This window comes from Sturnus vulgaris, chromosome 3 (genome assembly GCF_052056855.1).
Source record: "Sturnus vulgaris isolate bStuVul1 chromosome 3, bStuVul1.hap1, whole genome shotgun sequence".
NCBI classification, from domain to species: Eukaryota; Metazoa; Chordata; class Aves; order Passeriformes; family Sturnidae; genus Sturnus; species Sturnus vulgaris.
The window spans coordinates 29923365-29947882 of record NC_142245.1 but is presented as its reverse complement, the minus strand read 5'-3'; the positions used below and the strand labels follow the sequence as shown (position 1 = coordinate 29947882).

Here is a 24518-nt window from a genome sequence, read left to right as displayed (position 1 = left end):
CAACAACATTGTCAAAGAGAAACAGCTTCCCTGAAACAACAGTCTCTTTCTCCTGTTCAGACCCCTAGCTTGTGATTTGACTCACAAAAGGTACAGGTGGTGTTTAACAGCCCAGCATTAAACCAGTCTGCATTATTCATTGCAGGGAAGAGGATAGGAGTATTAATCCTGCTAAAATAGACTAGTCCCACAGAAGGAATTGGAAAAGTGTCATCAGAGATAGCCATTCAATTTCTCATTGCATGAAAAATATTATGGGTGAACTTTCACCATAAGCTGATGCCTACCTCTGTAACTGTACAGGTATCCAATGGAGCATTTCCCTCTCCTATTTGCAAACTAAGATTTATGGATTTAAAAGTTAGGAACAATTTTCTTCTCGTTCAGACCATTGATTTTCAATGTTTCTCTTTTCTACCAGCTTCTCTAGCCTTGTGTCTAATGTGACTGAGTATAACATGCTGCTGCTCTCTCCCAAGAAAAACAATAACTAACTAAAGCACAATGGCCTCAGAGCACTTTTAAAAGCCCAAACAGGGGTGAATGCAGAAAGTAACTTGCTGTGGCTGCTTACCTCCCTGCAGAACACAAGTCCTCATTGACAGGAGACTTATCTGCAACATGTGGTGGGAGCAGCAGCTGAATAAATGCCCTAACAGAGGAGTTGAGCCTTTGCTGTGGTCCTAGGAAATGAATGAACCCTTCCACCAGCAATTAAATTCACTTGTAGCACTGATGTCTCCCAGCTGGGATGAGATTCAGCTTATTAACTGATCTGCTTCTCGTAAAGAAGAATTTGCTGTTCTTTTGCCCCATTTTTTCCATTAATATTTAATGAAAAATGCGAACGTTCCTTTATTACCAAGCTAGGAAACCCGTACATCATAAACCATACAGATGAAGAGTGCAACATGTACACATGTGCATGGGAATGTGGATGCATGAATACAAATGCCTGCACTTGCTGATATATCTGTATCTGTATGTGTATTTATATCTCTGACATTTGCCATCTGTTGAAAGTGTAATATCGGGAATAAGCATCTGGCACTGCTTCGTATAGTGGGGCCTTTTGACAGCTGATGCTAAGGAATGCTGTACCTTTGGGGACTAAGGAGTAGTTAATTAGGACAAGGAAAACATACTGCAGAACATAAAATTCCTATATTGAAAGCAGGAGTTTCAAGGCACTCTGATTTTGTTTTCATCTGGCCCACAACCTAAAACCAGCCCTAATTTAATGTTTTCAGAGGGATCTCATCACCATGTTTAGGGGAATTTAAAGGTGAAATATGCAAGACACTGATAAAGTTTCTTGATAATTCCACATCCAGAATATTATTACACATCTAGAATTGCCCAATTACAAACACTGAACACAGAGAGTCACTGAGAAAAGGTTCCAGAGAAACAGGCTGCAAGGGGTAGAAGGGTGTGCTGTGAGCACCATATGGTGTACTGCGGGTTACCCCTGGGTTAATGGGTGCAAAACATTGCAAGCAGATGTGACATTCAAGCTGTTCCAAGACTAAAATGTTTTCTTAGCTATCAGGTGGAATTATTCATTGCCCTCCAGGTTAGAATGTGCTTAAATTTGCTGTATTAAATTTGCTGCATTTATTGCACTCATTCAGAAACCTCCAAGGACTGCCTTTGGTCATCTGTCTTTGCAACCCTTTGCTGGGTGAAGAGTGAGAAATGAAACAAGCAGGCATTTGGAATATTATTTTCTTCTCTTGCCAGAGCAGATCAGTCCCATGATTTGGAATATAAACAAGTTCAGTAAAGGAAAATCTACCAGCTTTTCAATCTCACATCATGCTGGGCAGAGACACCTCTCATTTCTTTGTTATGCATTGCTTTACAAATGAAATAATCCCAATTATAACTAAGTACAATGTGTAGTATGGAGACATATCAAATGGGTTATCTTCCTCTAAGGAACGTGGGAAAGTTTGCTGTTCTCTAGAGCTGGCAAACTCAGAAAGAACACTTGAAACCAGAAATATATTCCAATTCATGAAATCTGTAAAGATATAAATGTAAGGAAATAATCTAGTCTGCTTTGCTATGCATATACACATACACAGGCACACACACACACACACACACACACTCACACACAATTTTATTTTCATTTCATACATCCATTTGGTTCTTAGCAGACATCAAATGAAATCCACATAATCACTGCTTTCAGAAATTTCCGTTTTGTCATCTTGTTTAATATTCTCCGGGATGATAGGATGCGATTTTTTGCGGGATTTGGGTTGGATTTTTAGCAGGAATAACTGTGTGGAATTTAACAGTGGAATTATATCTTCTTCTTTCAAGTCAATGGCACATATTTTTAGGAAAAAACTAGTTCCACTATAAGAAAACACGTCAAAAAATTAACTTACAGGAGTTACATATGCATATGCAGATGTCTTTAATTACTCCAATAGGCTTCACTTTAAATTCTCTAGCACTCTTAATTTCTCAGACTTCTCTTTTCCAAAGGTTCTTGTTGATCTCTGTTGTTTTCCTTACTATCTGCACTACCTGAACTTTGCCCCTAAAACATGGTTGGTTCAGCTGCACATCAGACTACCCCATATTAACATGTGAGACACCATATAAACTTCTCAGCCTAGAAGTTCTCTCTTCTCTCTTCTGAGATGAGAGGACAGGGTCACTGGAGCTCAGCTCCTCAATGATGAGAGAAAATATTTATTGCACCAAGTAAGTGGGCATCTATGGATCATTTCAGGAACCACTGAGGTGCAGCTGTGCTCAGAAGCGAGGGAAGAAAAAAATCCCTTCCACACATCAGCACTACAGAAGAATAATCAAATCCAGAGGGGCTGAGTGAGGTACACACAGGAAAACAGAGGCAAGGTAGAGATCCGTCAGATTGTGGGGGGGGACCCCGGGGCCTTAATTGCACCTCAGCAATTAGGGCATGGATTCAAAATGTAACCCAAACATTAGTGGGTAGTGGAAGTAGGGCAATGACTGGTGGCACCTAAAGGATGATCACAGCCTACAAGTAGCTCCAACCCTCTCTGAGGGCTGGCCACTTGCTGTGAGCCACATGAGGCTCCTGTCTCACCTGAGTCCCTGAATCCTCTTCCTTCCAAGTGCTGTAAGTGCCAAAGGTACCTGGCACCTGTTTAATTTTGCTCAGTATTTGCAAATCAGCTGATGTGGATTGAGCCTCATTCATTAAAGCTAAATAAATTAATATTATGATTAACAGTAATAAATGCAGCTGCTAGAGTGTGGAATTTATTACCTTGGTTCTTTGGCAACATCCATTATTTAAAAACTGCATCTGCTGGTTTAGATCCTTTAATTTTATATGAGAATGTGAAAGAGTATTCCTCTTTAAGAGAGAAAACAGTATGTAATATACTTTGAAAATTCATGGCTGCATATACTACTAATACTGAAGATAAACTCAATGTCTAAATTAAAAACAACCCAGATGTCATGTTCAGAGCAAAGTAGCAACATAATTAAAAAGTCCAACTGCACCATGGTGGAACAAGAAAATTACTAACTCACTACATGAATGTCTTTAACAACATAAATGTACATGTCCTTAATGGTTAATATGAACTGCCATCTGGACAGTTGGATTATGAAGTTTCTGGCACTGGAGGTGTCATTTGTCTCAGAAAGTATGAGAAAAATAGTTTGAAAAATGTTCCAAACAAAGTTTGACTGGATCTCTCTTGAATCTCTTAATACTGTTGGGGAGCAACAATCTGAGCAAAAACCTACAGAAAGTCAGGTGTTAAGTCTAAAAATGCTACCTCTTCTGTCTGCAGATTTTAGATCAGGATTTAGAGTACTCTAGCAATATAGACCTGTATAAATGTAACAACAGCAAAAGAAGTGAAATGCCTCTTACAAGATCTTTTCTCATGCATTTCAAAACTGGGTATATTTCTTGATTTCTGCTTTATACCTAAAATGATGAAGTCAAAGACAGTTTGTGGGAAAGAAAAAGCAAATGTCTGAATTTTAAAGATAATTTTAAAAATAATTACTTCTGAGGTTTTAAAGTAGACCACCGAATAACAAATAAATGAAAAGCAGATTTTTTTTTCCCCAAGGATGTTTTTTTACTGTACATTTTGTAGCAAAAAAAAAGAGAGAAAGAAAATAAAGGAAAAAATATTCTGATCACAGGGATGTCATTATCTAAAACTCCAAGTAGGAAACATGACGAATACAAGATCAAGTACACAGCCATGTCACAATATATCTCTGAACCTTTTAAAAAAAATATACATAGAGTTCTTTCATGTGTTATTTTCTCTGTGCCTTGCACGCTTTCTCTACCTCTTTTACAAAATCATAGTAACAATGTGCAATTTCAGAATGGTTCCCAACAGCTGATCAAACAAATAAATAAACAAATGACAGGACAGTTGCAGTAGCCAGCAGAATGCTAGAAATCACAGTAAAATTGGTAAGGAAAATAAATTCTGCTGGATGGGCCATGAGTATTTCTACAACCACAACAATGCTCACCAAAACCCAATTTGAGAATCTGTTTACAAACCCTGAAGAGCTCCTATTATAAGTATCTTCCTGAGGATGAGAGACAGGGGAGTAGGAGTGCACCAGACTGGGGAAGGGCTATATGGTAATGCAGGGGATACATGGGGCACCCCCTGCTCTGATACCCAAATTTTACTGAGTTCTGTGGCTAATTTGGAACGTAACCAATCCCCTGAAATATGCAAAAACTTAATTTTCCTGATGTTACTGATACAGTCAAGACATGTCATGGTGACTGCACAGACAAGGAGTTTTTGTCACAGTAGGGTGCAAGTCTAGCAGAGTGAGAGCATGACCTCTACCAGAAGCCATTGATATTCATAATGTGGAGAGTTCCCAGGAGCTACTTTAGTTTTCCCTTTCTTTATCCTTTATTAGAGTATCCTGATAATTATTTTCCCCATCTTTGATAGCAACATCCCTACAGATATCAATATCTGCTGCAATCTGCCTTGAGCATTGACAAGAAGACGTCATGAAGGAGATGGAAGAAAGAGGATGATTTTTTTTTATGTCCCTAGATTTAATTTTTCCTAGGACAAAAAGGGATGGTATTAGAAGTGGGTTATACAGTACATCAGATATTTGACCTTTGTATACATCCTTCTTTCCATCTGGGGGATTTGATGAGGCAGAAAGCGAAACCAAAATATGCATGGAAACATACCTTGTGTTGTGGGAGAAAAGCAACTCAAAAGCAGTAACAAAACAAAACAGAACAGAAATAATTAAATACCAACCAAAAGTCCATTCAACAACAAATATTGTTTGCCCAGATGTCACAGTTAAGACCATGAAATTATTCTGAACAATTTACTCTGATCTGCCCCTGTGGGGGCCCTGCCTGCACTTTTGAGAAAATCCCTTGCAATGACAACCAGATATATCCTTGTACCAGTCATATCCACAGAAGTTTATTTCTGTGGTTAAAAAAAGAAAAAAAAAAAAAAAGAAAAAAAAAAAAAAAGAAAAAAAAAAGAGCTGCCATTAGGAGAAAAAAGAAAGAAAGAAAGAAAATAAAAAGAAACCCAATAAAATTAAATTTCTGCAGTAAAACACCTTTTCATCCTCCTTGTTAATCTTGTGTGAAGGTTCACCAAGAGTCTGAGTAACTTTTGGAAAGCAATGCTAAATACAACTAGCAAATTCCTTGAAACATTCACGCATGGTTTAGTTGGGGCCAGACAGGAACGGTACCATATGTGCCTATTCACATTTCATGACCCTTTCTCTTTTACTATTCCTGTAACTTACTTGCTTGCCTATCTTTTTGGCCAGTACAACAGAAAATATTTCCTCCCCTCTCTTTCCAATTGCATGGCCCTGAAGCAAACCATGCTTTATAACACATGAGGGGAGAAGAGAAGGGGGAGACACTGATATTTACACCGTGCTTTCCATTACCCACTCTGAGCTCCCAAAAGTCCCTTTTGCCCCTGTTAGGTCATTGTCATCATACTGCAAAAGCATGCCGTTGACCGAGAGGCTCCTCTTTGTCCAAATGTTTGTTATCTTTTTTGGGTAGGTGCAACACTGAGATGTGGCAAAGTCCCCCATGTCAAAAGAATGGCTACGTTTAGTTTTGCCCTCCAGAGGCAACATGAGGAAGCTGCGGAGTTTGGACTCTGTCTGGCCCAGCAGTGGCTCTTTGTCCGAGTGGCGGGCCACCGTGGAAGTTCTGGAGTCTGTCATTTCCTCCTTTTTCTGACATTTCAGTTCCAGGGAGGCAAAAGCTCCCATTAGCCGGTCAATATTGTGTTTTGACCGGGAAGGAGGCCTCCATTTACTGGACAATGTGCCCTGTTCACTTTGGAGGCTGTAGTTGTCACAGTCACGGCTATTTGCAGAGCTGGAGGAAGAGGAGATGCTGCTCCGTGCTGACTGACAGTTAAACTCCATAAGTTCATTTCTCACCACCACTTTGGGGTTGACTTGGGGCAAGACTCCGTTCTGGACTGGCTGTGCTCCGTTTGTCTGTGAGTAGACGTTGCTGACGTTAGACATCTTCCCCTGGGAATTGTTGCAGACCTTGTAGCGGACCATGAGAATCACAATGAATACCAGCAGAGTTGCCACAATGATGCCTCCAATGATCAGAATCATGGTCCCACCCAGGAACTGACTGTGCATCGACTGGCACTGAGGGTAGTCTTCTTTGGTGAAGAACTGGGCGCATCCCACAATATTGGTGGCAGTAAGGGTTGTGGCAGTGTCATCCCACATTGCCAGGACGCAGAGGTCATAGCCTGTTCCAGAAACAAGGTTGGTTACAACAAAGGCCTTGTTTGTAGCTGGTATCATCCTTTGAAAAAGAAAAAAAAAAAAAAAAAAAAGAATTGGTTACTCTTGACACAAAGGTAAAAAAGAGAACAAAGATTAAAACAATGCGATGTTAACTGTTCCGAGTACTGGCACAGAGAAGCCATAAAATTCAGAGCCATAAAATTCAAACAAGCATTCCAGCTTCCCAGCTCCTGAGGGTACAGCATCCCAGCATCCAGTAACACGCAGGTTTTGAGGGCCAGCTCTCAACTGTGCAATAAAGGGAATAAGAAAAAGCAAACCAAACTAAACTAGGGATTCTTTTTCTCCTCACTTGCATCTGTCCTAATCTGAAATATATCCAAACCTGAACAAATAATTCAGAATAAAAGCATACAAAGAGCAGTTCTTTCCGAGTATGCAAATGACCCTTGTGCTTGCTGAGTCTCAGCATGGCAGTTGTCACATCACTTCACAGGCGCCTGAACATTTACTGTCTAACATCAGCAGGTTACTTACCTTGTGAAGGCAAGAGTCTACACTTAGTTTTCTTGTTAACTGAGAATGAAAGGCAGGCAACCATTTCTCTCTTTTTCTCCACCCTCCCACTTACTTTCCCCATCCTCCTACTCCCCACTGTGGGAAATATCTCCTAAAAATGCAGCTACCATCATTATCTTTGCCAGAAATTTATCACTGCAACCACCTTCCCCTGTGTGAGTGAAAAAGAAATGCTGGCATTGGCAGTAGGGCCTCTGTGTAGGGAAGTGTGAGGAGAGGTAGGAAGATATAGGTATGAAAATAAGAAGGTTTCTTTAAAATAAAAAATTCTACTCATGTATAAATCCATTTCCAAAAACCAAATAGCTAGGCCAAATAGCTGTGCTCCAAGTAGGGACATTTATGGACATTATTCTTTGCTGCCACAAAACTTAAGCAGTCGTTTGAACGAACTCATGCAATATTAGAGCATCACTGGCATTCAAAATTAGCAGATGGGAATGAACATGGTCTACCCCCATTTCAAACAGGTGAAAATTGCAGCACATTAGTGGAACACAGTGGAGAATCCCAGATTTGGTGCCTGGTGGGTAGCCAAGAATAACACCAGAGAGATACCCCATGCATGTTTCTCATTACTGCTGCATTACAGGCTTGGGTGAGAGAAAAAAAAGCTGAAATTAAACCAGTCCATTATGACTTAGATCTGCAGGGCTTTTGCACCAGTAACAAGGGAGTCCTGCAAGCACTTAGAACACACAGTGAGCCGGTGTGATTATTTGGGATGGTAAGACCTGGGCACAGGAACAAGGCAGACTCCGTGTGGGAGCGCCAGGCTTCCTTAGGCTCAAACCACTGCCCCAGCTAGCACAAGCTGCAGCTCTGCAGAGCACCTCCTGTGCTCAGGGAACAGACCTGCACAGAGAAGCAGCAACGTCAAGGCACTGCAAAGATGATTTTCTGATCATCTTTGCATTTATGCATTCACGCCACTTACTCAACCCTTCAGTCTGGCCACGGGCGAGGATGTGGCTCCTTTTTAAAAAGCAAACAAACACAGGAAAAAAAATTCTGTAAGGAAAAGAAATATCGGTGAGAGACACTTGGAATATAAACACCGTCTGGCAGGTTTACTCAATGTTGTATTTGCAATTCTAGGCACATTTATCATCCTAATGGAGCTGTTTGACTCAGATATAGATGAGCTATTCAGAATGAGCCGAGAGGTCATAAAGCAGCCCTCATGAAACACTCCAGATACTGTGGCTAAAATGGTTCCCAAAAGTTGAAATATTTGGTCTCAAGCTATTTCTAATTGTTCTGCTCTCCCTGTGGCTCTGTGAACAAAACACCTCTGCTCACAGCAGACTGCACTTTGTTGAATTGTTCAAGTATATATGCACACACGAAGGATGATATATGGAATAACAGAATACTATTGATTGTCAAACATTTGATTTTAAACCCTTGAATAGTTTCACGAATTGCTTCCTATCTCCTTCTGCAGTGCTATACTCCACTTTTCACCACACTCCCAGACCGAAGCTTAAAATAATTCTGCAGTTGTTAAGTCATTCAGAAGTTATTTCACTGTAAAACCTTATCACAAACAAGTTGCACCGTTAGCAGAAAGACTAGTCAGCCCTACAAACTGGGCTTTGGACTTGGGTCATAACTCTTGGAAAAGCAGGACTATAACACCCTTTGTTAGAGTGTCTCCTTTGGCTTTGCTCTGGTGAAACACAGAGACAGGAGAGACCACTGTCCCTGAGCAAGCAGCTGGGTTCACACACTTTATAGCTTTGCACATGTCTGATCATCTTTGTGTTTGTGCTTTCCCACCACTCACACAACCCTTCAGTCTGGCCTCACGGAAGGATGAGGTTCTTTTTAAAAAGCAAACTAACATACAAAAATTGAAATACAGTAGTTCAGCCTCACACACTAATGCCCAATTTCAGTGAACACTGATAGCCCAAATCATTTACAACTTGCTTTCTTCAAACACAATTACACACAAGCTTCCAAGGAAATGTAACTGCCTAGAATATTTCAAAGATTGGCAGGTAGTGAATAGTGGAAAAAAGTGTATAGCCATTCCATTTTTGAATGTACAGAAGTGAGGCCATAACTAGTCCTAAAGCTTGGACAGGTTAATTGTGTTGAAATGTGCTATAATAAAAACATCATCTTAGCCTTAAAAAGAAACAGAGCAATTTCTAAATTCAATGAATCCTAGAAGCTACATCTGTGATAATATTGGGACTAACAATGTGTTTTTAAAAGATTACGTTGTAATCCCAATTAAGGAAAAAGCAAACAACTCTCCATATACATCTAAAATGAAGAATTTTGGATGTTTCTGTAAATAAATTTTAAATGTTCTTGTAAAATATTCAAATCATTCTGCTAAAGAACAGCACAGGCATAAACAACAATTTCAGAATACTAGGAGTTAAGTAATTAACTTCAGGCTTAGGTTTTATCTTACAAGGAAGGCAATCTTGTTCTCTTAAACTTGCCAAATTTTAAGAGTATTTTGGCATTGCTCCGTGCTTTGGTCTACCCTCCCCAAACACACTGCCAGACAGATATGATGGATGACATCTCTTAATGCTCCCCACATCTAAAATCAATGCAGACACATTTTTTTCTGGGATATTGATGACTCTTTCTTTGATTGTCCCTAACACAGGTAGCTGCAAGATGCCACTTCAGTCTTTGCTTTGCTGCCTAAGAGGGGGTGTCTCCCCATGGCTTCTCCATATGTGCAGTGCCATTAATCATGGATCACCATGCCCTTAACTCTGGGACTCAATAGCACAGAGCTGCTATAAACCTAAGAGGGGGCAATCAAACTGGGTCTAGGCACATCTTGCAAGGCTTTGTTCAGTCCACTCATTGCCTGAACACAGAAAGTCGGTTTCAGAGAGCAACGATCTGGTGCATTAGAAATCAAAAATAGCTTTTTAAAGTGGTTAGCTTTTGGAACTCAGAAGATCCTGGTGTTCACCTGCCAGCCCTCAGACAGCAAACATACTTAACAGTTGTGCTGTCTTGAAGGATCAAGCTTGATATTGTCCACCTGCTCTTCAGGGCAGGGTGACTTTTTAGAGATGCTTCTTACCACGAAAGAGGAATAAAGATCTAAATTTGATACTAGCTTTACTCAGGAAAACAAAAATGACAGTTGACTAAGTGCAAGAGGAGATCAACTAACAAAAGATTTGCTTATAGATTATAGGTTATGAAAGGTTTTAATCTATCCAGTTTAAAAAGTCCTGGAGCAGCGGAGACTGGGAAAGTAAACAAGCACACAATTATGCCAATGGGAAAAGTGTAAATTTAGTTCCAGCTAGGTCAAGACAAACTCTGAAAATCTTATGGAAATTCCACTGTTCAGACAGTAATTTTTGCCTTTCTCATTTGGTTTATTCTCTTTGGAGTAGGAGGAGCAGGCAAACCTCTACATTCCTGCTGGGGGTTTTCTTATATGATTCGTAATCTAGCTTCTGAATCGTATCTGAAGGCCAAAATATCCCAAAGTAAACTATTCATATATTAACAAGGTTCTGACATCTCTGAAAATCCTGCCTCTATAAGGAATGAAATGAGGATAGGGGTCTTACAACTGACCTTCTTAATTTACAAGAAGAAGCCCCCTTCTCTCACCCTTTGGTACAATAGCTTTAGTTAATGGAAGAGGAGGAGACCTGTAACCAGGATTGGGGCATGGCACAAGTGTCTGAGATAGAGCAACAGTGGACAGATGCTCCTTGGAGAGCTAATGTGTGATGAAGAGCTATGAAGCTGTGAAGCTTTGCAGGGCTTTTTCAAACAATGCATTCCCTTCAATCCATGGAGATTCGTGTCTCATTTTGTGAAAGCACCAAAATGAGTCCATGAGACACTTTTTAAAAAAAGGGAAAGAGAGTGCTAGAACTCTTATTTGAAGTCAATCTTATTTTGCATCACCATTAAAATGTCCTTGTTATGTCCTTGTGGACACAAAATACAGAAAGTAAGCAATTTTGCAATTATTCACTTCGGTGTGTGGTGATATTAAGAAAATTAGAAAATAAATTAGTTAGAAATGCAGGGGAAAATGGTTTGCTGCAGACTTCTGTCATAATCCCAGATGTGAGCATTGAAGCTTGCAGAGGGTGAACTGTGCTGAGAATTTAGGATAACTGAGTTTTATTCTTCCTTTATCAGCTCCTCTGATATCAGGCTCCACTTTATCAGTAACTCTCAGTTCCTGAGAAATCATTTTGCTGTACTGTAAGGCTCCTCATTTATAAAATGGGGATAATGCCAGCAATCTCCTTTCAAAAGAGGCCTGTAGTGTATCGGAGGAAATTAGTAGATATTGTGATTACACTGTAATATACAAACGGTTCTTTTCTTCCATGTGGCACTGGGGATTAGCAGGACTGAACTGCTGGTTAATTCTGTGGTTATGCAAAACAGACAAATTAGACAAAACCGAGATTAGGTTAATTGGCTAAGCAATTCTCTTCCTTTTCTCCATCAAAAGAGGGATATGATACCATCTAGTTTTAGCCTAAAACTGCTTTAATCACAGAATTTGCAGAGATGTGTCAAGGCAATTCCTTTGGGAATGTACTTGCAACTTCCAAGACTCAGTTTTATAGTAACATGCTAGACTATGTTGCTTTCCCCATAGTCCTTTTTCTTTTCTTTTTGTTTATATTTCCCAGGACCATATACTACCTATGCACAATTTTTGTTTTATTATCTGGGTCTATATACTGTATACTTGTGTACAATTTCTCCTTCTGAAATTAATGTTAGGACTTCAAAATAGAGTCATGCTAATAGTCATGCTAATTTATTAAATGCTGCATCAGGAAAGGGTGAAAAAAAGGTTTAAAAAGCTTAATTCCTTGGGTGTGAATTTTGTAGCTGTTGTAGACTATACACTAATTATGGAGCAACTGCTAACCAATGGTGTCATTATGTCACTATAATTTGTAATGAGAAGGGGAAAAGAAAGAGAAAGAGGGATGCAAAGGTGAAATAGCAATTGTTTTGTAAAGTTATATTCCAGTTAGTTAGTACATTATCTTTTCTGTATAGTAAAGCCTTACTGTGAGAATATCAGTCCCTCTGTATACTCCTAAACTTCCTCTTGGATAAAGTTGCTTTTACTTAAGTGAAAAATATTACTCTCAGAACTAGAAATCAATCCAAAAAAGTTAAACACTTCTGAACAATTTTAATTTTTCAGGGAAAATGTCATGCCAAAAATGATTTTTTTTTTCATTAATAAGTTGGTCCCCTATTTTAAGATATTTTTTTTCCTTCAGTCTAGTTTCATATGTTTGTCTGAGGCAAAAAAAAAGAAAATATTCCAGGTAATTTGCTATTGAGTGTTGTAGAAGAGTCTGAGAGAGCTTTGCATTTCAGGTGGAGTGTCCACCCTTAATATCAGTACGATAGAAGTGGGTGGTAGAGAAAGGGGAAAGTACCAGTGGGGGCATACTGGAGAAAGATTGACAAAAAATCATGTAAAAATGTGAAGATCTTTCAGCAAAGTCAAGAAAATTGTAAAGATAGTGAAGTGAATCAAGAGTGGAAAGACCTGAGATGGTGGATAGAGATTAAGAAATCTGGAGAAAAGGGCAGAAAAAGATCAGAGGAGGACTAGAAGATCTAAATTGAAGTGAAAATGTCACACATGATGTATTGCCTGGGAGCAAGAGCATGCAATTGACAAATTTGGGCTGCACACTTAGCATTCTTCTTGGCTGCCAACTTTTGTGATTTTCTTTAAAGTTTTATGGGATATACTGGTACAATTTTTTTCTGTATTTTTATCCTGGAAAGGCTCAGTTTCTGTAGTGATAGAATGAAAATAGAATCTAAGCCATTATTAAAAATTAAGTAAGCTAACAATGGAGATTCATTTCTGACCCATCACATTTCAAAAGAAATCCTTGAATATGTGTCTTCAGATCATCCTATCCATCAGCCTCAGGAATTTAAAAAAAAAAAAAAAAAAGGTAAAAAGTACCAAGTATATTTCTGTGTGAGATCGTTCTTTTGGCACCTGATTCAAAATTTTAAAATTTAGAATCTGGGAAAGACAGACACCTATTGTGACCTGCATCTTGAAAAAAGACAGTTTTATTTCTGGTGTCCTGGGAAAAGAAATGTTTGTTTGTATTAGCAACAGGGTATATTTCCTCTGTCAGTCATGTCAACATAAAGAAATGTCAGATAATACCAGGAGATAGCCAGACTTTTTCAGTAAACACTAAATCAACCCAGCATGAATAATTTCTTGCATTTTTATTTTATTAGTTTTGGGGGTTTTATGATATACAATCATAATTTTGCCTTCAGATGGAACATTTATTATTAAACACAAATCCCTTCTTGCTTTTCTGAAACTTATCTTCTCATCACTCATTCATCCAGCTGCCCTTCAGAGAATCTGTCTTGTCAAATAAAACACATAGTACATATAATTTCATTATTATTTCCTCATTTGCTTATGTTCTTTGCTGCTCTTTTAGAAAAGTGGGGTTGGAGGTGGGGAAGAGAAGGTAGAGAAAAAAGCAATTGATATGCCTGTCAGAAGATGGTGAGCCAGAGAGATACTGATATTAAATATATGGCTTGTGCTATAATGGAAAGTAAAAAAAAAAAAAAAAAAAAGAACCCCAAAAAACCCCAAAACATCCCAGACTTTAAACTATTGGCTCAGAGAATATATATTTTTTATAGGCTGCTGAATAATGTCCCCTGGGGGTACTTGGAAGTAATTTATCAGGTGAGAGAGGAAAGTGTAGGCCTGTAGGGGACATTATTTCACAAGGATGACAAAGGGCAACCATGGTATACAAGGTATTCTGCTGCTCTCCATTGCCATTGCTCTAAGGGAAAACTCTCCTCATAATTCTCAGCAAGATCCTTGGAAAGCACAGGGAGCTGCAGTCAGGCACAATGGGTGAGGCACTTGGATGAAGATCACCAGAAAAATCTGATTCTTTGAATCAATGAAGGTGTTCATTTCAGCTGACCACGTGCAAGCTACTGCTCTGGGACAATCTCATTTTGGTTCATGTTGGTATGAAAACACAAAATTAGACTTTCAGGTTCCCTGATCTGTGCTATAATTTCTTTCATGTGGACATGACAGCAGCAGATATTTAGTGCCCTGAGCTTTCAGTGTTATCTTTAGAGGGAAAGCAGATACACTCTAGGAAGCCTTGTCAGCACTAAAGATTAATCCAGTCACACCCAAGCTATTCAGCAACACACAGAACACCTTTCACCTCATTATACTAACTGCCTCAGAAAAAAAATTCCTCACAGTAATTCAAATCCAACTAAAACATATTTAAGCTCATTAGCAGAGTAATTGAAAGCCCACACAATATTTCTGTTAGTAAACGTGAAGCTGAAGTATTTATGGAAACAATGCAGAGGCACACTAATGAATTCACTCGGTATCTACACGTAAATGTAGTTAGAAAGCTATCATAATTCACAGCAATGTTTCAAAGAGCTAGCCAGTATATTTTAGATTACTCAACAGTCTGTCAAGTTAGCAACCCATAGTGGCAGCAACAAATTACAACCACCCCATTTCTAAAGATGGGGAAAGGTAAAAGTTTTCCATTAAAGCGGTGTTCAAGTCATTAAGCAGAATTTGGCACCTGGGACACACTTTTCCCAGGTTTTTATAGACAAATGGCTCATACACTTGGCTGAAGGGTCATGGTTATTCTCTCTGACTCAAGTAATTCTGAATTCTTTTTTTCAGTGCTGGACAGTTACATCAGAAAAGGTCATCCTTCCATACCAGCAGAGGTTACCAGAAGGGAGCAACATTAGAAGTAATGAGCACATTTAGAAACTCAAATGAAGTTACTTTGGAAAAGGGAATCTGCTTTTTTCCTGGCAGAACACAGCTGTCAGGTTCAGGCATATGCTGTAATTTCTTGAGAGTTACAAGTAGGGTTTTCCACTTATTTCCAGCCAGTGAAATCTATGTAAATTATAATGAAGGAATCCTATAGTGACTAACAGATGTTCACCCCTTTTTCTGTAAGAGCTCGTGTGAGCTGAGAAGAACAAGATCCTCAGTGGCTTACTAACAATTTTGTCCATGTTTGCAACTTATGCCAGGTTGAAACTCACATGTCCTGTATAAACTTGGTGTCCTACCACTCAGGATAATTTTATGTCCAGAAGGTCATGCCAGAATGACAAAAAACCCCAGAGACTGCCTGAAGTTATATTTGCCCATATTTTGTAATTGGCTGGACAAAGCAAGCCTCCAACATGCTGTTTCAAGTTCTTCTGTCAAAAAAATCTTTGTGCACTGGTGAGAGAAGTGTGGAGTCAGCTAACAGCTGACAAGACTATTCTAATTATTCCAATCAAAAGAATCTTGAAATGAAACAATATGAAATGACATGAAATGGGCATCACTACCCATAGAAACTGTGCATACACTGATATATCAGTTTGCACAGAAGAAGGTCTCAGCATTAGTTTGAGACACAGTTTATGCATTATTAAAAAGTTTAAACACATATCATTCAACTGTTTCCCCGCCTCAGTGATTGAACTTGTTGTGGATAGTCTCAAGAGATAAGGAATGGTTATCTACCAGAATCTCAAGTATCTCTCTTATCAAGCAGGTTAAAAAAAATAGTTTAATTTCCAGGGGTGAGAAAGGGAGAACTGAATTTACCAATTCTTGAAAAATGAGCTAAAGGAATATCTATCAGCTCACCAAAGACACAGACATATTTTACCTATGTTTAGAGAACCTCTCTGGCAAACCCTCTACCCAATTAGCAAACATTGGAAATACCTTTAACTATGTAAAAGGGATACAGAGGAATTGTTTGCTTCTTGTAAACTGAGGAAACTTTTTGAAAAACATATAAGCAAAGTAATCATCAAGCTTCTAGATTCTGAGCTAGAAGAGAGAGAAAATCATTCAGAACAAAAATTTCCATGAAGTGTGCACGAGGTAAAGAAAACCAGAATGATTCAAGGTGACTTTTGCAGTAACATTCAGGAACTTTTTCATATGCAGAATGAGAACAAGGGATGCAAAAATCACTAATGGCCAGAAAATATTGTTTCCTAAGGGGAGAAAAAAAGCAGAAAACAAAACAAACAAACAAACAAAAAGTAACATAGAGATGTAATGAAAGCATTTCCTAAAGCAGAGGTTTGACATTTTGTCATTTTCTGGGTATTGCACATAAAGCAAAGGAAAAGGAAGTCTAGAAGGACTGGATAGCCCAGAAAGATGTGAGGATGTTGAATTTTGGAATGCTCTACAAAAGGGTAGAACACAGCTACATCCTTTCAGTTTGTGATACCAAGATTAGAAAATAGCTTTGCTCACCAACCAGACACACCCTGCTTCTTTCAAAGCCTGGACTGAAAGTGTACTGTGTGAAGAGTGACAAGTCCATTAATGAAAAGGAAAATAAAACCCACCCAGCAAGAAAGCAAGTTTTAGTTTATAATGACCCCAGGAAAAAGAAAATGAGAAGCCACTTATAGCTTCAAAATTCATGATTTTATTGTCTAGAAATGTGTTTTATCATTTAGCAATATATTTATCTGATAAAGGATCTTAGATAAGTGCCACAGTTTTCTGATACATGAACAAAATTGATAAAAAGCAGTCTATTATTTATTTACATTTTATGAACTCTCCACAATTAGTTTAAAAGAGGACTACTAGCAGCTTAGTAATTATCAGCACTCCAGAATCCAGGGTATGCATCCTAGTAGTGAACTCATTGGAAAGGTAAAAGCTTGAGTATTGTTTATTGGATTTTTCTCTCTTCCAGGGATCAGCAATATACTTTGCAACTATATATTTGGCCATCCTTAAATTAGTTCTCACAAAAAGTATGCAGAAGATTTTAAATTTCCAGAAAAGGAAAGAAATCCTACTCTTTAAAGAAGTTGCATATTAAATGAGTTTATATATATAGGACTGCTCAAATTTGGTATCTTTCTTTTATGTAAGAGAACCTCAATTGTTCTCTTTAGGTTTGATAGTGTAAAATTAAGAAGAGAACAGAATTTCTTAATTAGTTTCAACTTCACCAATTGATTAAAGTTTTACCTGGCTTCTGAGATTTACCCACCTGTGGTTTAAAGTACTGAATATGGTTTTAAGATCAAATAGTCTCAGACAGTGAACAGGTGACCAAGAAGTTAATTTGTTTGCACAGAATCCCCAAATACAACAAATGGTAGGTATGGCATCAAATCTGTTGATGCAGCTACATCCAGATCTGCCAGGTTTATTATTCCTTTACCATGATTAATTGCTATTCATCATTCCTGGAGGTTTTCACAAGCATGGATATTTCATTGTTTACCAGGAGAACAAAAGTTTTTACTTGTTATAGACACACATATGAGGTCATTACAGACAGTGAAAAGCAGCTGATGAATAATTTTACTGAAAACCTATAAATTCTGTGGAATCACTCTGTACTGTTGAAAGGGAAATGAAAGAATGGATTTTTCTTTATCTTTGCTTGAAAAACTTTCAAAGAGTAATGAAGGGAGAGACTGACAGATTGCTCTTCTTTGGAGAGCTTCAAGGGTAAAGACTGAAAAACTCAAAATTTTCAGTCTGTAAAATCTTCTCTGAGCTTTCCTGCTGTAACTCCAGATAGCTTAAATAAGTAGAACAGGCAAAAATTACCCTGAGAGCTAAAATAGAGTGTGGAATAAAATTTAAATCAAATGCACAATGATGCTAAAGGCACAACTTTTGCCTGCTTGAAGAATAAAAAATCATTAGTCACCTCTACTATCAGACAAGGGAATGCTGTCCTCATCCTGTCAAAATGAGCAGTAGTTGAAATTTGCCAAATGCTCGTTGGTATCTAGGAACAAAAAGTTTGAGCTGAACATTGATTCACTACACCAAGCAGCCCCAAAACCTCAGTGTGATCCCTTCAAAAAGACTGAGAAGTCAAAAATCAGACTCATTCCTAGAAAAGAAGCACAATAAATACTTTTTAAAATCATTACATAGAAATATAAGATTTCAGGCTTCTTTGGAGAGCAGAGCCAGCACAGCTTTCTAGGGTATATTAATAATAGGACTCTGTTTTCCCTTCAGTATATTTGTCATGAGTATTATCAGTACAGTAATCAGCATTTGACTAAACTTTTCTAATACCCAATGTAAACCTAAAGAGGAAACTTAAGCATGATCCTCTGTAACCATTGTATGGGCTGGGAGATTTCTTAGATCTGCAGATTAAAGAACAAATTATGTTGCACTTAGGAAGCATTTTCCCTTCTTGTCAATAAATGTTTACCTTAGAAGTACCAGAGCGCAGCTCAGAGTGTGTGAACATGAGAATAAGGAAATTTTACTCCCTTATGAAGTACTGCAAAGTTGCACTTCATATAGCAGAGCTGCTAATTTTGGCTTGTCTGCAGTGGGCTGGGTTAGAAGGAGTCCTAAACTTGCCTCCTTACCACTTGATACACAGCTGCTGGGCTCTGAGTTCACCTCTCCAAATGTTGTTTCAGGACCCTTCCTAGGTCACATCCAGACAGTGCCAATCCCATGACATAGGGAATCAGGATAGGCAGAATCATATCTGTGGCAGGACTGTAGCAAGGCACAGTGTCTGACATGAAGAGAGAATAAGGGCCAGATGAGCATCTTGACTGATGAGATGGCCTTTCCTACTTTCTTGCTGGAGAAGTCAGTCAGCTTTGTAGAAGTTTAACTTTTTTTTTAGAAGTTTAATTCCCTTCCTTATTTCCCCGTCTCACCAAAATGATGGAAGGACGGCCTCCCACTGAAGAAATGAAGCTGCAGACCTGCTGAACAGCAGCTCTGACTGTACAGGATGGGAGCACTGCCTGTCAAAGGAACCCCACATTTCCCTCAGGTGTGTAGTAAAAGAAACAAAGCGGGACTGGTCTGATAAGAGCTGTCTTTGGTCCTGAAAATCTGCTTGGGAACTGCCTTTGTTTCCACAGTGTCTGGAGACACCTCAAGCAGAATACACCCTTATTTCATCCCTGTGCCTCTCTCAGAGATAGTAGAAATGTAAAAAATTCTGTGTCCAAGTACTTCAAGGGCTTTTCAGTCACTAATATTGCTTTCAAACCTGACATTTAGAGTGTAGTCATTCTCCTGCTATGTTCACTCTGTCTTTGCAGGTGTGTATTTGTACCATCCTCTCACATTCAGGTGTGAATCTTTTATTGATATTTGATATTGATGCTACTGATATTTACCCTACTGTGACAATGCCAAAAATCATTACTTGGTGGTTGGAAAGGGCTGCATTCAGAGATGAAGTGGAGATAACTGTCACTGCAGAAAACTTCTATGAGCTATTGGCTTTTACTCTTAGAATTATACTCTTAGAAATATACTCTTGGAATTTACTATCTAATATGCCTCATAGCAGACCAAAATTAATTTACCTCAGACAACAGAACCTCCAGACAGAGCCAAAGAACTCCTCACAATGCATGTGTTTTTTCTCTTCCACAATGACTTGACTATAAGCTACAAGTCAAAAATTAGTCTGATCCTAAATTCATGTGGCTATGCACCTAATGAAGATAAAACTCTGACTCATAGTGATTAAATTTCAATGAAATATTGAAGAATGCTTAATTGGTTTCAATACTTCAGCAGTAGAAAAGAATTTATTCTGTCATGACTACAATTTATAACCATGTTTCAGAAAATGAGTAGGCCTTTAATGACCATGCTGGCAACATTTTGCAGTGCCATAGAAAAGGAGAATGAACTGCAAAGTTCCTATAAACTGCATAATTTCTCACACTATAGTGTAAATATATGGTAGCCTGCCACAGATTTCACTCAGGTCTTTTTTCCTCATGTGCACTCTGGGTTTGTTGGTAAGTACTGGCCTCTTTATTCTCTAAAGTGTCCCAGAACTTTCATAGTTATATTTCTGATGCCATTGCTATGTGGATAGTTTTTTTTTTTTTTTACCTTGCTATGGAATGAATCACTCCACCCTCCCTCCAGCACGAAGACAAATGTGACTGCTGCTCCTGAACATATGGTAGAGCCTAAAAAAAGGGTTATAATGTAGGAGTGTATCTGTATGCATCACTTATCACACCGTCCCCAACGGAGAATTTAAGAGATGATAGCTTCTCCTTTTCTTTCTCAAACTGCTCATGTTCAGCATTTCTCTGTCTACTGCTTTCCAGCACTCTCATGATTCCTCGAGAGAGGAAAGCCCACTCCCAGTACAACTGGCCTTTTACATATTGCTCAGCAAACTTGAATTTGCTCTCTTTTCAGGGACAAGTTTTATAAGGTTCAAAAGCAAAAGAAGTTTGCCTCTTTTCTGTGTTCATAATTTGTGTGACATTATAGAACACTTTTTTTTGTCTCTGAAGAGAGCAACCTATAATCATGTGACGAGACAGATTTTCAAATTTACAAATTTCTACGCTGCTCTCAGTTTGAGAGAGAAGGTGTTAGCAAAATATTTTATCCCAAAGCAATCTTCTCAGATTACAAAGTCTGTCTCCCTCAAAAAGCTGTGGACATCTTCAGAGTGACCCATGTGATGACAGCAAAGCGTCATTTTTCTGTGAACATTCACTATTGTCAGGCAAATACTTTGAGGATTTCAGAAAGCTTTAAGCAATATTCAAAAATATTTAGCTAGAATAGCCTCTAATGGAAATGCTTTCTATAACTCAAGAGACAGCTACCATGAGTTGAAGGAACACGTGGCTCCATTTTTGTCTAGAAGACAACCCTATACAGGTGGAGGTGGCTCCTCCAATTGTTCTGGCCAAAATAGATTTAAAGCTTGGTAGAGAAACAGCTGCTGTAGTTGCCCACACAAAAGTTTACAAAGTCATTAAAAAAGCAGACCTAGCTAGGAAAACTGGATGAAACACAACCCCCTTACCTAAGCAGAAATTGCAAGTTTGATGTCAGAAATGCACACTTCTAAGGATGAGAGGAAGACAATTTTGCCATGGATGCAGGATGACTCAGATAAAGGTGAATTTTAAGTATATGGGTCAATATGACCATGAAAGAAAATGCAGAAAAAGTGCAAAGGCGTCAGCATTTTCATCGTGGTTTAAATCAGAGTAGAATCATGGGTATGTGCACAGGGGCCCCAGTGAGCTCTCTGGTACTGAGACTGCTCACCCAGCCACAAGCACACCGTGTCTTAAGAACTCCTTCAGCAATGACCAGCAGTCGTTTTAAGGCTGAGCTTGTGCTCATTAAACTGGGCCTAATCTGTACCACTGCACTGAGCTTGTGACTATTTCTTAAAAGAAATCAGCTCTTGCAATGCCTCACCTGCAGCCCTGCTGGCTTTGCAGTGCTCGAGACCTTTCACACAGACATCAAAGCCAGCAGAAGCAGCAAAGAGGGTGACACTGATGAATGGCTGCAGGGACCACTAACCATGCCAGACAGAAATACACCCCAGAAGACACATCTAGACCAAACCTCTCCCACAATGAATCACAGCACATAAGGCAGCCTGAAATCCACAGAGGTGTGTCTGCAGTGCTCAAAATATCCTTGGATGCAACAATCCAAGGGACTGGCTAGTGAAAGACATCCTTACAGTGGTGCAAGAAAGAAGTATACATTTTCATAATTTGCCATCTCAGATACAGACCAGCAAAGTGTCATAATATCCTCTTAGTTTATCCAAGTACAAGTGCTTTTTGCAAGCTGTATCTTGCTGAGATAAAATCAATTAATGAGATTTCAGTGGAACAGGATAGGAGACACTTGGTGGATCATAGCTTGATAGCTTACCCAGAGAATAAACAAGGCTAGAGAAAGACTTTGATCCTGCCATATACTTTCTGCACCTGTGAATAGTGCCTAAGGTTTGGTAGGGTCTTTCCTACCAGACTTCTAGACAGCCAGCAGTCTCTGAAATGGTCAGCACCTGTTGTTTCCATCAGTCTTACTTTCAGTAATGTTCAGGAAGGGCTGGTACTTGGTGACAAGTACTGACTGAAAGCTTGACAGCCCCTGCTATGTCAGTTATAAAGGCTCTGCTTAGCTCTCAAGGAAGATGTAGTACCTTTTTTTGATACAGCCTAAGAAGATCCATATGACAGCTGTGATGTGACTGCCAGTTAAAGTAATGAGTATTCACTCACAAAAGTAAGGCAATTGAAACTTTGATGCATACAATTGTAGTGTTAGCTTGCACAGAGATGTTCGGTTTTATTGAACCTGCTGACTTTGATTGACAATCTGATTGCTTTTACATTCTTGCCTTTGTAAGGGGTGGTTCCCAAATGGTAAGAGCAGTATGGGTAGTCATGATCATCTAGTCTGACCTTCTGTTCAGCAGAGCCCAGCACAGGCTGGGGACTTTATCCAGGGATTCTTGCACTGATCAACAGCACTGTGGTTTACTGGACATAGGGACTTAAGGATTTCTCAGGGGATGAAAAGTTGTTGACTCTACCTCTGTCTACTTGTTCATACCACAACATCAAAATGTTACAGCTCATTTCTACTTTGAATGTATAGGTCCTCACTTCAGCCTGAGAAAGATAAAGAGTGGTTTACACCTCTGTGTATGAAGATAAAACAACAAGCAAAGAACAGACTTGGAGGCAGGATGGAGACATAGTCTATTTAAAGCTGTTGAGAATTATTAAGGTTCTGAAATTTACATTTGGAAGAATCAGAGGATGGGTATGAACTTCTATACTTGCAGAGAGGAGGCGAGGTGTTGTGGAGATTTGGAATGTAAAAAATAATCACATGGGTGATGGATGGTCTGTTACTGGCCAAGATGACTGGCTAAATAGTTAATGGCTTTTTATAAAATCATTTTTATAAAACGATTGAAGGATAGACTTGAGAAAGCCCAGGTACTCACAGACAACCTGTCCAAGGCCATGATAAACATGAAGAGAAGTATCAAGACTTCAATTATGGGACAATATCTAGGATAACTGCTTGAAATTGAAGGGGATACAAAGACAACATGGAAAGAGGAAGACCATGATATTTCATGTATAAAAGGTATTTAAAGCCAATTCTAGAGTGTCACAAGATAGGCTGTTTCTTTGTATCCAGTCACTGCCATTTGAAACATGTCTGTGACTGTGAGGTACTTCTGTGTGTCATTATCACTATTAAAAGGGACATAGAAAAAGTCCCCTAAGATTTAGCATCTTTTTCTGGAGGTCACAGGACCACATGAACACAGAAGAATGAAAAGTTCTAAAGTGATTCTACTACTACACGTTGGAAGCCAGCCCAAGGGTTTTGTGCAGCAGATCTTTAATGCTTTCATGACAAACCATTTTCAAAACTTTTGTTGTGTAGATGAAACAAAGGTGACCTTTATCCTTTGCTTTTCTCCATTTAAGGCCAGCAGCAGTTTTCTAATCTACTGACAATGGCACATGATGCCCATGGGGAATATCCCATTGTTACCAATGATTAATAGTTGGATTGTCCTCCCCTCAGGGTCATAGCTACTCAGCGCCTGAGAATTTAAGAATGATGGAACATCCCAGGTACAGATAAACTCATGAGTCCTTCCAAGCCAACAAAAATCATCAGCTCTCTAGGAAGTACTTCACAAGTCAGAGTATCATTTTCGGATTAACATGCGCACATGTCATGAGGGTGGGGAAACCAAATCACTGATAGGAAGTACCAGAGAAGTAGTTTAAGATTGATTATTATCACTTCTAAACTCTATTCACTGTTCACTTTGCAGAAAGAAAATGTCAGAAAGGCAATAATTTATTGTCCACTCTATCTGTGTCTGTGGCAGACATTTCATTTGCAGTTGTGCTGAGAAGTGTATTCTGAAGCACACGACTTATCCCAAAAACAGCAGTATAACATCACGAACCAGCTTCCAAAAGGGCTGCCCGTGGGAGTAGTGTATCAGTCACTTAGAGATATAGTCGCTGATTTTAGCCACCAAAAGCTTTTATTTCTGGTAGCTCTGTAGAAAAAATATCATGCATCAAAGAGACCTGGACTATGTTTAGGCTAGTGGATTGTCTAGAAATGGCTCAGCCACAAAAGCTCAGCTTTCCTGGCTGCTCAGAGCTCCGAATCCCTGTGCAGAGACAGAGTCTTGCCCCTGTCCTGGCAAGGTGAGGGGCCTGCCCTGGTGAGTCCAACTCTTGGGTCC

General features: G+C 39.0%; 1 protein-coding gene across 4 annotated transcripts in view; it reads right to left on the bottom strand.

Annotated features, from left to right (window-relative positions):
* Nucleotides 1-2109: 2109 nt before the first annotated feature.
* The window catches only part of LRFN2 (leucine rich repeat and fibronectin type III domain containing 2), a 152462-nt gene continuing 130053 nt past the window's right edge, over nucleotides 2110-24518 (bottom strand). For all 4 annotated transcript variants that reach the window (XM_088161268.1, XM_088161269.1, XM_088161267.1 and 1 more), the window contains one exon: nucleotides 2110-6856. In XM_088161268.1, coding sequence (XP_088017394.1) covers nucleotides 5938-6856 — 919 coding nt within the window. In that variant the 3' untranslated portion in view covers nucleotides 2110-5937. The remainder of the gene's footprint in view (nucleotides 6857-24518) is intronic.